Below are 13409 nucleotides of genomic sequence, written 5' to 3' on the forward strand. Positions count from 1 at the left end.
TGGCAAGGGGAGACGAGGAAGTGGCATTTGGGGGGGCAGAAGAGGGTCACGTTGGTCATGTAGGGATTGCCACCTGTTCTGGTTTCCCCAGGATTGTCCTCGTGTTGAGCTAGTTATCCTGGGAAATGTGCAAGTCTTACCAGGACATTTAAGATCCTGGTTGTTGCCAATTGCTTAATAATGCACCACTGGACAACACATTTCACATCGTGTCCCCTCCTCTTCGGCTGCCGTCAGATATTCTTGTTATTCCCAAGATGTGGCAACCCCTACTACACTGAAAGGTGAGGATGGCATGGCATGTCATGGTTTGAGGGGGTGATGAAGGGGGAGTGGTGGGGGAGTGGTGGAGGTGAGGTGTTCGAGGGGGGATAATGACCGGGGGAGGGATGGTGATCAGGGGTGCGAGGAAGGATGGCAAGGGGGTGGCGAGTGGGGGTGGCAGGGGGTTGGGAGGGGGCGAGGAAAGATGGCAAGGGGGTGACGAGTGGGGGTGGCAGGGGGTTGGGAGGGGGCGAGGGGGGAGATGGCGAGGGGGTTAAGTTAAGTGACACCTGGCTCACTGCAGTTGTCGCCGCTCTGGGAGGCATGTCCTCCGCTGGAAGGGCCCGGCGTCCCACCGGTGGAGTGCGTCGTGCCCGTGTCCTCGTGCTCCCGCGACCAGGATACCGGGTTCTGTGGCGTGAGCGCAGTGGGCAAACACGGAGGGAGGGGAGGGAGGGAGGAGCGGCACGGGTCGGTAAGCAGCGAAAACGGTGCAACCGGAAAAACGAGCTGGAGGAATCTGAAAACCTCCTCGCGCCGAACTGTATCCGGCGATGCGAGTCATGCGAACCCCGTGGAGGACCCCGTCGCGATATCCTTGTGGTGGGTGCTGGGTGGGGGGGGGTTGATAGGATTCGCCAAATGATAACGTGATCCACAGGGTGGTCCAGATGTCTGTGACCCCCCCCCCCCCCAATTTAATTGACTAAACTAAACTCAAATTTGTGTATCTTATCAGGTGAGGCCAACTGAGCTGTGTAGCTCTTTTTTTAGTCGCGACGTGGCCACAAGTGACAGCTCAGCGACGTGGCTTATCATGTGGAAATGTAAAGCAGCGATGTTGATTCTAAATGCGGAGAGGAAAAAAACACGGAAGACGGACCCCGAGAAAAATCCACGCGATCACAGTGGAAGAGAGGCACTCAAACTGCAAACGTACAGGCGTCAGGCTAGGGATCGAACCCACCACCTCCTGGCATTGCGTTCATTTGCGTACTCCTTTCTTTTTTCAAATAAACCTTATTTAAAAAATAAAGTTTTCGAGAAGTCAATTTGGGGGGGGGGTCCCAGGACATCTGGACCACCCCGCTGTCGCCCCACCGGAATCGGCAACGGCACGTGGTAGCGTTGCGAGGTCACAGCCCGTGTGACGTCACCACGACGTTTGGCAGATTATGTCATCGTTGTTTGTTGTTGCGATTTCATCGTGTTATTGTATAAAAAAAAAATCTGATTATGTACATTATATAAATGTACAGCGTGGTCCAGATGTATTGTGATTCCCCCCCCCCCCCCCCCCAAGATTAATTGACCCCTAAAATATTTTTCCTTTGCATCATCATTTCTGTTTTAAATAAACCTCACTTTAACAATATTACGTTTTAGAGAAATTAATGGTGCTCACAAGACATCTGGACCACCCAGTATACACGAGCAGGCACTGTAATACATGTATATCATTATTATTACAGCGAGTTTGTTAATCCACTACTTGGAGGACCTCCCAGCCTATCGTAATAAATATTGGGGGAATTTGTTGATCGATCACACTTCACCACGCTGGTCAGTCAGTGCGGGTTGATAAAGGGAGTGTTTGGTGCCCAGGACGAGTTCAAGATATCAATCGCCATTCATGTTAGCCGTGGCTGGGAATTGAACTCTGCACGGCAGTGTACAAACCACTGCGCCACAGTCGCATGTCACTTTTGCACTCATTGTATTGACACACAATAGCACGCACGCAGTTTCAACAGCACACAAAAACGTGCACTTTGCTAACAAAAAATATCTATCCGTCACCCTGAAGCGTTATGTAAAACCACCAATTCCCGAAGAACTACATTGTTGGGCATCTTGTTCTTCAGCGTGTGTCTTGTTCTTCAGGAACTGGTGGTGGTTTTGCATAATGCTTAAGGCCAAGATCGAACTTTTTTTGCACACACGGTCCATGTTTTGCACGTTGTCGACATTTTTTGCGACAGATTTTCTCGTCATTTACAGATTTCAATGACTGCTGCCATGAGACAAGATTATGGGTCCCCCATCGCGTAGAAGTGGGATTTCTACGTACATGCGGTTCTTGCCTGGCAGCAGTTACCATTGTCAACTTGAGTCCTAATCAGGATGAAAGCAATCGTGAGCTCTCTCTGTCTCACTGACGCCTCTTGGTTTGTCACTTTTGCTCCAGTTATTGATGACCAGAATTCAGTTCTTCAGCAACTGGTTGTTTTGCATGATTCGTAAATCCAAGAGATGTTTCTACGCACACTGCATGTTTATGGGCGTCGATTAAACGTTTCGTCTTCTGACCCATGCTAATTTTTTCGTTTGTGATGGTTTTTCCCATCGTGTACAGATTTCAGCAGCAATCAGACAACCATATTAAAGTACCTCGGAGGATAGTCACATAGGAAGAAAGACGGATCCTTAGATCCTGAGGCAAACAGTCCCTTTATTTAGCGGGGTCTGGGCTACAAGGTCAGGATACGGGCACGACAATTGCACAGTCACAAAATTGCTGGAAATTTTTACGCTAAATAAAATTGGCCGAGACTCTGAGAGCCAAACTCAAACACCTTTCACAAAAACTGAAATATATAAAAGATGACGTTTTGGGGATTGGGCCTTATTTGTAGCACGTGGCTTTGTACCCTATTTTCTTAGAATTCGATGGTAATATCTGAATGTCGGTATCGCGAGCTAGCAAAGCCGTGGAAAACCACCGAGAATGTTAATATAATTACGTAAGAATGTAAAATGAATAGTGTCATTTATAATGACCACAGTCAAACAATGAGGTTACCTGTTCAACGAGTAATTAATTTCTCATCGGCAAGTGCACGAAATGATGAAAGCATTTTTGTTGTGTAGGCCTACTGCCTAGTAAAGTGTACACTGCCTTGCCCTACTTACACCACTCAGAAGAAATGCATTATTACGAACCCACAATTGTTGTTAAGTATTCGCTGCTCTGTACAGTACGTGCATAAACTTTTTGTCAAATCCACTGCTGGATGACGGCCTCCCCGTACAATGTGGGCAATGGGAGTTGTTTGACCATGCTTCACCACGCCGGTCAGCGTTGTTTACTAAAGTTGAGGAACATAGATGTGGGGGGCATAGTACAGCACAACAATGGATTTAGCTGCACAGCGCTGTGCTGCAGACGTATCTGCACAGCAGCCGACATAAGAGCCTGTTTATCCTCATGGTGAGCAAACATCACAGTACTAGCCAGGCTCAGGTCTGCTTAGGTTCTGAGATCAGGCACATTCAAGATGGTTTGGTCATAGGCCTCATCTGTATCCTGTCTAAATAAACATGCAATACAATGCAATGCGAAATGGATGTATACAACACGTAGGTACAATTGTCTCTTAAGATGATGTTAAGTCTATCAGCAACCAGATGGACATGTAAATGTATAAAAACCTTAATGTCCTTCATTAAATCTGTATTTAAAATCGCATGTAATTAATCTGATGTGCTTTTCAACTATGGTTTTGAATGTTTATTGTTGTGTTTGGACTTGTTTTTTTCACTTGGTTTATAAATAAAGCACATTGCTATGATTGAATGCATTGATCATGCGTAAGGTGTTGATAGGTAACTGCTTATGCGGCACTTATTAAAGCTTTAATTAGTCCCTGCTGCGATGAAAATGCAAGCACAGTGGTAACACTACAGCCAATCGGAACGCCCTACACACAAGACAGCCAGGTAAGCAAAAAGACAAAGACTGACTCAAACAGACACATAACAACGGGAATACATTATGGGTACGGACACACGTGGCAAACATAAAGGCAGGACACAACATTAAGATACTGTACACGACATGCACACAAAACATGCAAACAGACACAAGGCAGAAATACACACGTACACATGCACATACACAACGAACGGATATACGATTTTTAAAAAATACATACGCACGGACAGAAAGACACACGTACAAAGATCCCCCGAAAAGCCTTTGACAGACTGTTGGGGCAAGTGCTGTTAGCGAGCACCTATGATGGCCGGCAAGGCACACGCGGGGGGGGGGGGCAAGCGCGACACCCGGCCGCCTTTGTGTCTCCCAAGTGGCGATGTTTACACACCGCGACCAGATTGAAACTCATGCACCACGCACCGACAGATGGGCGCACGGACTGGCGGACCCACACACACACACAAGCGCGTTGCACACAGAGAGACGAGGACGCTGCTGCTGCTGCAGAGGCGGAGATAAGAGAGCTGTCGTGAAAACGAGAGATGTGGGAAGAGGGAGAAGAGAGAGAGAGACACACAGAGAGAGAGAGAGCTGCAGAGTGAGGGATATAGAGACGTCGCGAGCGGATGATCTAAATAAACCGCAGCGCGTGATGGCGGTCGGTGCACACTAAACTACTGGAGCGTGCATAACAGCCGAAAGGAAAAAAAAGGTGTTCAGCCAAGTGGAGAGTGATTGTTTCAAAGCGTTTAGCGCGCACAAAGGGCCTGATCAAGGAGGCCAGCAACGCGCTGGCAGAGAAATGACAACAATCCACACCACCTCCAACAATGGGGGAGTGAACAGCTGTAAGTTCTGCGCGAACGGCACGACAACGTTGGCCACACCGACCGCTTGCCCATCCCGCGAGTGGTGGTGTCAAGCAGCATCATCAGCAGCATCAGCATCATCAGCGCGAGCATCTTTGCCGGCCAGTCGCCAAGCAGCATCAGCAGCTCGGAGTGACCCCGCAAACCTCCCGGCGCTCATCTTTATTCCTCTTTTCACGAGGATTTCAGTCGGTCACGCTTTTTCTTTTCGTTGTTGTCGGTGACTTTCGCAAAATCATGACCCCGTTTGCCCCCCTTTTACTGGAATCAACCGAGCGTGCGTGTGTGTGTGTGTTCGTGTATGTGTCTTTGGGGAGCGGTAGTTTAGTGGTTGGCGCACTACCCTATGAACCTGGGTTCGATTCTCGCTCACGGCCACCACCAGTGACGATTGTGTGAACCGGTCCTGGGCCTCCCGTAGGTAGACTTAGCCTCAAATGAGTACCTGGTGCGTTTTGTAAACATCGCCATTCGGAAAACAAAGGCGGCCAGGCGTGGTGCTGGCCATCCACACCCTCGCGTGCCATACCGGCCTTAATAGGTGCTCGCTAACAGCACTTGCCCCAAAAGTTTGTTAAGGCTACGCCCAAGCTGTTAAAATTTTAGGCTTATCCTGCGTACTATTTCACAATTTGATAACTCTATTTCATCATGTACATATGACGGGATGGAGCATCGTTAGCGTTTCCATATTAGGATTTTTGATGGTTTGTGACAGTCTACTGCTTTGCAGTGGGAATCTTAAAAGTTCGCTCTTTCATGAGGCTTCCATGTGTGCGCACCGATGGGAAGGCAAACAAGAGGCATTGCCAGGCCATGTATTTATGATGTGCGGTGAGATGGGCCCATATTTCAGTGCCCAAAAATAACCAGAGCTCGGCTGACTAATGCTATGACATTGACCACTCACGCAGACATGTGCTTTCACTACTTCCAAGTTTACAGTTCTATCCAGTTTGAATGCTGAGAATATAGATTCATATAGCTCTTCAAGAAGCAGATCCTCAGTGAAACGTGTAAAAGGACAACAATTTTACGATGTGTGATGGTGAACAAAATATGTTGCAAAACACAATTTAACTTGTTAGCAATGTGTCTTAAAGTATAATCGTATATGCGTCACAACATTACGCATGGAATTTCACAATGTCCACTTACTTCATGAATGCCCAATAAGTCCCAATGCATATTACCGGGATTTGCTTACAATACCCAAAAATATTCCCAACTCTTCATTGAAAAACAAACGTGAAGTGCAGCTTAGAAATGTGAAACGTCTATATAAAAAAAGATGATTCGTCGGTGAAACAATTCTGTCACGGTTTCTTTTATTTACCTAGGTCCAGAGTTATCGGTCCAACATTGCTCATTATCAATACCGCATATCCCTAGTTATTTCTGGTCAGGATGAGCCATTACCCAAATCTGAACGATGACAATAATTCGAGTCACTGCTGCGACTGACTCATAGACGGACTTAACAAAGTGTTTACTTGATACAGCAAGCGTGCTGTGACGGTTCTACCTGAAGACGGAAGCTTGTGTTGCCTCCGAAACGTCGTGATTTTTATGTTATTTTTATTTTACTTTTATTAATTCAAATTTTTTACCTACGTGACTTTACCGAAAAAAACCTAAGAATATTAACAAAGTGGCTTATGAATGCAGATATCAGAAACGGCAACCAGGAAAGTGTGCATTGTGCGGATACGCTCGCGCGTGGCTTTCAATGAGAAAAGCAAAATAGTAATTAAAGACATGCAAAGCAGAGAAGCAGTAGCAGCTTAAAGGCACTTTGCATGGAAATGCGACACTCAAAAATGAAAGAAACGTAAGCCAACAAAAGCCCGGAGAGTGTAGACTGTCAGCTGTTTACCGGCTGGCTTCTTTTCTGCAAGGGCAGGAGAGGGATGTGTAGGAGGAGGAGGAAGAGAGGGAGGAGGAGGAGGGAGTGTGTTTGCGTTCAGTAAAAAAAACGTGGCACGGAGAATCTGGCGATTTTTGAGAGGCGAAAAGAGGTGGAGGCTGCTGGGTTGTGTGCCTCTTAGATGTGACGTCGCCCCATTCAGCCACGCCTGTGACAATGGGCACATCAGAGGGCTCGGCGATGCCCTTAATCGTCCCACGAAAGCAGATGCGACTTGAACATTCCCTCTCTTTACGTAAGTGCGTGTACAACAGGAAAGAAGGAAATCAATTCGCCCTCACGTATCAAATCACAATAATAGTTGAGTAATTTAACGTTTACTTTTTTTTTGTTCACCACCACCACCCACCACCCACCACCCACCAACCCCAATGGGTTTGCTCAGCGATACTGCCTTGCCGTCTGCGCGGCTAAAAAAAAAACGGATTAGCGGGCATTAACACATAAGCGTGATTACCCCAAGGAGATTGAGAAGGTGACTGTAAGGCCAAGGCACGGCAATAAAACGTGTTATTCCGTCGTAAAACAACAACAACAACAACAAAAACTAACCACGCCGGCGGCCGGCTCCCCGCGCGCTTTGCTGACGGCCGCTTCTACGTTCGAGCTCCCAACTCTCTGAAGAAACGACTTGTTGGGATTGTTCGGATGTCGAGCAACAAGCGACACCCTTCCTCGTTTGCACCCAGAGTCGCCGTGGCGTTCGTATCACCAAACGCAGTTTGGTGGTGGTGGTAGCGGCGAGGAGGGGAGGGGGCACTTTGATTAATCCCCCAGCCGCCTCTTTTATATGCCGAGAATAAATATAAACAAGCCGCACGGTTTTTTTATATTCTTCTTCTGTTTATCAAATTTCAACAACAACACAAAAAAACCTGCCGCGTGTGTTTCTACATCAAGAGCCCTTGGCCTTTTCGGTAGGGGGGGGGGGCAGGAGGAGGGGGGGCGAAAAGCTATTATGTCTGGTCAAAGAAGTGCGGGATTAAGGACCATGTGGAACAGATGTATGAGAAATGTGATTTAAAAGCTGGGTTTTAAAAGATAAAGATCTACATTAAGCATATTAGGTTTGGAAGACAACAGTACAGCCAATTGTACAGTGAAGCTTTAGTGATGCAGTGAGCAGCAGCAGCAGCAGAAGAAAAAACACATTTCTAAAATGTGTTTTATTAACTTTCAACATGACATCGAGAGCCATGGGCAGGCAACATTGTTGAAACCTGTAGTGCATTTCAGGCACATTATAACTCTGTCCATATACAACTTTAAAATATAAGCAACTTTCAGGAAAATGGCGCACGCACACGTGTGCATGTACGTCACAAAGGCGGCCGGGCGAGGTTGCTGTCCTTCGACTTGCCCCATCAGTCTCTGTTCATGACATCCGGGGGGGCGGGGGGGGGGGTGAATGGGGTCTTCATTTTTCCACTTATTCTACACGCTGCGGAATATTCCATTTTGAACAATCGTGATCTTCTATTACCACCTACAGGGGGGTGTTGAGACCGGGGTAGAGAGGCACTCTGTTGCGTGATCAGAGGGATTCCCGGGCGAACTATCGACTCCCATCTGGCGCAGGACGGGGTGGGGGGGTGGGACTGCTCACCCACCCCGAGCGTGCCGCTCTGTAATTAATACACCAGCGGGGCGTCAGTGTGTGGGGGCAGGGTGTAAACTCGTGGCTCATCTGGGTAGGGGGGTGTGGTGGTGGTCGGGGGGGGGGCGAAAGAACAATTCTGCTCATTTTTTTCCAGCCCCCCCCCCCACCCACTCTCCCTCTCCACTAATTACGGTCCAATTTGCGCTACCGGTGTCACGCGACGAAGGCGAGCGGCTCGCGTTTGGAACTCTCGCGGAGAGAGCGAAAGCGACCGAGGCGACCCGTTGCGGGAATATTGCGTCCACGGCAACGGTGTGGGCACGTGGCCACGGTAGGCCTCCTCATTCCAAACCTCCGAGTGAATCGCAAACAGCAGCGTCCCCCCCCCCCCCCCCCGAAGCTCTTCGCCGGACGTAGGCACTTAACGTCGTGCTGTCAAATGTTGTTGCTATCTCTCCAACGACATCACCACCACCACCGCCGTCATCGTCAATCGCACGAAGAGCGCACACCTCTGACATGCCCCCCCTGCAAGTTAGCGTCGCTTTCACATTTATTTCTCAGCCGCTGGAATTAGTAAAAAACTGAGCGCACTATCACAACCAACTTCTTGGGAGTCATCTCGAAGAGTCCTTAACGCCCCGTCCCTTCGCATACAAATTATTTGCAAACAGTCGGTCACCGCTGACTGCACAAGCAGTGACCTTCATGTCGCAGAGCGCGTCCGTCCAGCACCGGCACACGGGAGGGGGATTGCTGGTTTCACGGCTCCTTCTTCATGGCGAAAGTTCTCCAGCGCGTGTCCCCTTCCCCTTGGGCTGCCGAGAACTCCGCTAGCCCCGCCATCTCCTTTAGCGACGTAGCCTCCCTGCCTGCACCCCCCCCCCCAACCAAGCACGCTTCCTCTTCTCTTCACAGTCGCTACCGATACCTCGAACTCGCGCGCCGCCTTTCTCTCTCTTTCTCACTCGCTCGGCTCGCTCTCCGCCTCTCGAATGCTCAAAGCAAGCGTCTCTCTCACACACACACACATCCACCCCCCGTGCCTCAGCTGTCTCAGAACGGACGCAATTCCACCACGTCACACGCACTTACAACAAAAAAGAGAGAGGGACTTAAAGTCGTTTTTTTGGTCGCTTAATCGTTTGGCCAAGTGTTGGTTAAAGTGGGCCCTTTTGTAACATTCGCTTGGCGCGCATGGGTATACATTATTGTTATTGTTCCCTTGCTGCGTGCACTGTTCAACTCTGGAAGGGCAGCTGAGTGCAAGGACGATCCTCGACCCCAAGGAGCCCCTCTCCCTCCCGTGACAGTAATTGAGAGCATTGTGCCACTGGCCTTTTGCCCCGTTCAATCGCGTTCAGAGTTGCGTCGAAACGGACTCGGGCCCGAACGTTGTGCCCAACATTTTGCAACGACAATAAAAAAAGAGACAAGCAAAAGCTCCTCCGAGGGTATTTTGAAAGCAGGGGTGCGGGGATATCGCAGGAAACACAACAGCGACAGTGGACCCGTCGTGACAAATTCCATTAAGATTACTCAAACGGTTGTTAAGACGTTATCGGCCCTAGCAGACACATTTACTGTTGAAGGGCGTGCTGGCTAATTACCCTAAGTAACCAATCTAAATTATGATCAATTAATCTACGCGCAGTGTATGTATATATATATATACACACGCACACTCTAAAAGAAAGTCCTTTGTAATAAAAACACAGTGCAAACATATTCGGGCTGAGCGGGTGGCACAATGAACATTGCGGTAGTGTAGTGGTTAGGGGCCATCCATTTAGTAGGTACGCAAAAAATTGTCAAATCCTGAACCCTCCCCCCCTCCCTGTATGCACTCGTCCTTTTTACCCCCCCCCCCCCCCCATTCCCCCATGCAAAAACGATCAAGGATGAATAATATTAACGTGTTTAAGCAAACAGATAGTCCACCGCCGGATTATCTAACTCATTTGAAGGCCAATGTAGACAAATTATTATCGAGGCTTCAACCCCCCCCCCCCGTTTCCTATGCGTACGTACACTGTCAGTAGACCCCCTCACCCATACGCAAGCTACGCATTTGGGCTAAACCCCCCTCCAACCTCCGTACTAAATGGATGGCCCCTTAGCGACCCAAGTTCGAGTCCCACTCACGGCCAACACCAGTGAGCAACATCTGAACCGGTCCTGGGTCTCCCCACGTGCCCTTCATCAGCTCGCATTAACCAGCGTGGTGAAGTATGACCAAGCAACCACGATGATTGGCACGACATCCTTTATCCAGCAGTATGCTGACACGCGGCTTATACACCATCACAATCATCGTGACTCCTATTATTAAACAAATTATACAAGTCATCTTCTTGGTTCTTTCGGTAAAGTCACGTAGAATGGAAATAATAATAAAAATATAACAAAATAAAAAAGTTATTTTTATTATTTTATTATTTCCATTCTACGTGACTTTAACGAAAGAACCAAGAAGACGAATCCCTGCAGTCACGAAAGCTTTAAATCGAAAATTATACAATTATTACAATATCGCAGCAATGACCAACTTGTGTCTCCCCATGCGCATCCGTCTCTTTAATCCTCCCACGTGTGACTCTATCGAAGGGACGTAACGTAGAGCATACTATCACAGTCGTAGCAAAGACCAACTAATGTCTCCCGTGCTTTGCAGAAAATTGTCAATATGTATCCACTTGTAGAAATATATACACTCGCTTCTTTGCAGAACTCAAGGGTACTTTTTGGATCTTGGTCTGTTTACAAGTTGGCCCGACCCTTCAATACAGCATCAGGCACATCAGACGACACTGACAATGTCCGTGACGGGTCGCCTTCAATCCGTGGCATTGTACGGCGACCAAGTCAGGAGCAACAGCTGTGCGGTGGGCAATACCGCAGCGACAAAATCAGAAAAAAAGGATTTAAAAAAAAAATGTCCACACAGAGAGGGGAAGAAGAAGAAAGCGCTGAGCCTCCGTTGTCGTAGGCGGGCGGCAGATGCCATCTGAGCCCCGACGGGGTGGAACGTTTCCCCCATCTTTCCCGGGCAGAGATTCTGGGTTTCTGCTCCTTCTGCCCCCGGAGGACAGCGACACTGAGCAAGTGGAGGGGGACCATTTAACCCTTAATTTACTGTGAAAGGGATTTACCCGCTGACGTGTGTGATCCCTGGAGCGTGCGCTGCACTCGGGCCGGTTGTCCGTGTGTTTGCCCGGCTATTTATTTATTTAATCGCTCGTCCACTTGGCTATTTTTTTCTTTTTACTTAGCTTCGCCTGGCCATTCCTGCGTCTGAGCGAAGCAAGGCCGACGCTCGTCAAAGCGCCGTTACGTTTCCTCGCGAGCTCCGACGAGACAGACGCGCGACCGATGGAGGCAGTCGATGGGTGAGATACAGCGTCGAAGGTCAAGGATATCGCTTGATTATTAAAGTTAATTATTCACGTTATTGTAATTGAACTTACACAGGCAAGCGGCGAAACGGTCCGCACTATGAACTTGCAACCCAGGGGTCTCGGGCTCGAGTCGTATAAGTTGCAAGAATGGGTGGCTTTTTTTAAATCTCAGCACCCCCTCTCCCCTGCACCTCCTCAGCCTCTGTCCACGCAGCAGTACAAATGGGTCCACCACAGTGGGTCAGCGAGCAGGCCGCGTGTGTTGTGGGGTAAAGTGCGGCTACTCCCATCTTCTTCAAACACATTTGGTCAGTGTGGAGTAGTAGGCCGAATACCCTCTAGAGGGGCTCTCGTGGAAGCGGTGACGCGAGTGAGCAATTGCAGGGCTGCACCATTACCCCTAGCTTTTTCACTTACGCACTTCACTTTTATATGAACTACAATGGGTAGAAATCATTTGATAAAAATACTCGAGTTTTCAATTCATTTGGATACATTGTGCTATTGAGCTTATGAAACCACTACCCTCCCCCCCACAACCACATTTCACGTGGAAACAGGAGTAGGACAGGCACATTTTAAGGGAAATTGTGGGTTATCTTCAAATCACATGTTATTTATGTAAACCGCATTTGCCTAGCAACTGCCATTGAGGCCCCTTTTAGTGCATTAAATAGGCAACATTTAAAGAGGTAAGGAAAACCACGCGATTAACTCTTTCAAAGCATTACAAACCAAAGGGCAGCAAAGAGAACAGAATAACACACACCGCAAACATGAACAACCCTCTCAGGCGTCTTCGCACCAAACGCCGATCTGTGAACATATTTACGAGCGCGACGACATTATTTTTTTTGCGCGCGCGACGTATTTAAATCCATTTCGGCGTCGCGATATATATACAAAGACAAAAAAGGCAAAGATCCCCCAGTATAGCCTTCACAGATTGTTGCGGCAAGTGCCGTTAGCGAGCACCTATGAAGGCCACAGTGGGATGGGTGGCCAGTACCACGCCCGACCGCCTTTGTCTCCCCAGTGGCGATATTTACACATTGCACCAGCAACGCATTCGAGGCCGAGTCGACCTAGGGGAGGCCCAGGACCGGTTGAAATAATCGTCAGCGGTGTTGGCGGCGAGCGGGAATCGAACTCTGTTCGCCAGGTTCGTAGCGCAGCGCGATAACCGCTACACTACCGCTCCCCAGATACACACACACACGGTCCAAAGTCTGGTGACTTCCAGACTGGAATACTGAAATGCTGTGCCCCCCCCGCCCCCCCCAAAAAATGGAGGGGGGGGGTCTTTTTTTTTTCTTCAAAAAGGCAACAAAAAAGAATACGTTTCTTTTTTAAAGGAAGGGGGCGGGGGTGGGGGAGAATGCAAAATAAAGAAATTGATGAACAAAGCTTCGCGAGTTGGGGCCGAAGCAAAACTCTGCGCACACACTTGTCAGGAATGATTAGGCGGCACAAAGGGGCAACGAGCGATGGTATAAGAGGCCCCTCCTAATACCCCTGCATCAAGCGTCACTTTGGCTTAGCTAAGACGAGCGCTTTGGGTTCCAGGACTTGCCTCCGCACAACTCCCTTTTGGATACAGCAGTGCTCTCTCTATGGCTTCATATTAACACAC

The 13409-nt window shown here is 48.6% G+C and overlaps 1 protein-coding gene across 8 annotated transcripts in view; it reads right to left on the reverse strand.

The window, feature by feature from the left end:
• The window catches only part of LOC133361107 (homeobox protein Meis1-like), a 144960-nt gene that overhangs the window by 101358 nt on the left and 30193 nt on the right, over positions 1 to 13409 (reverse strand). For 7 of the 8 annotated variants that reach the window (XM_061579980.1, XM_061579953.1, XM_061579972.1 and 4 more), the window contains exon 7: positions 555 to 675. In XM_061579980.1, the coding sequence (XP_061435964.1) occupies positions 555 to 675 (121 nt within the window). The remainder of the gene's footprint in view (positions 1 to 554; positions 676 to 13409) is intronic. The other variant, XM_061579963.1, reaches the window with a different exon arrangement.

The sequence above is a fragment of the Lethenteron reissneri genome, chromosome 8 (assembly GCF_015708825.2).
Source record: "Lethenteron reissneri isolate LAM-NWPU_2019-01 chromosome 8, ASM1570882v1, whole genome shotgun sequence".
NCBI lineage: Eukaryota > Metazoa > Chordata > Hyperoartia > Petromyzontiformes > Petromyzontidae > Lethenteron > Lethenteron reissneri.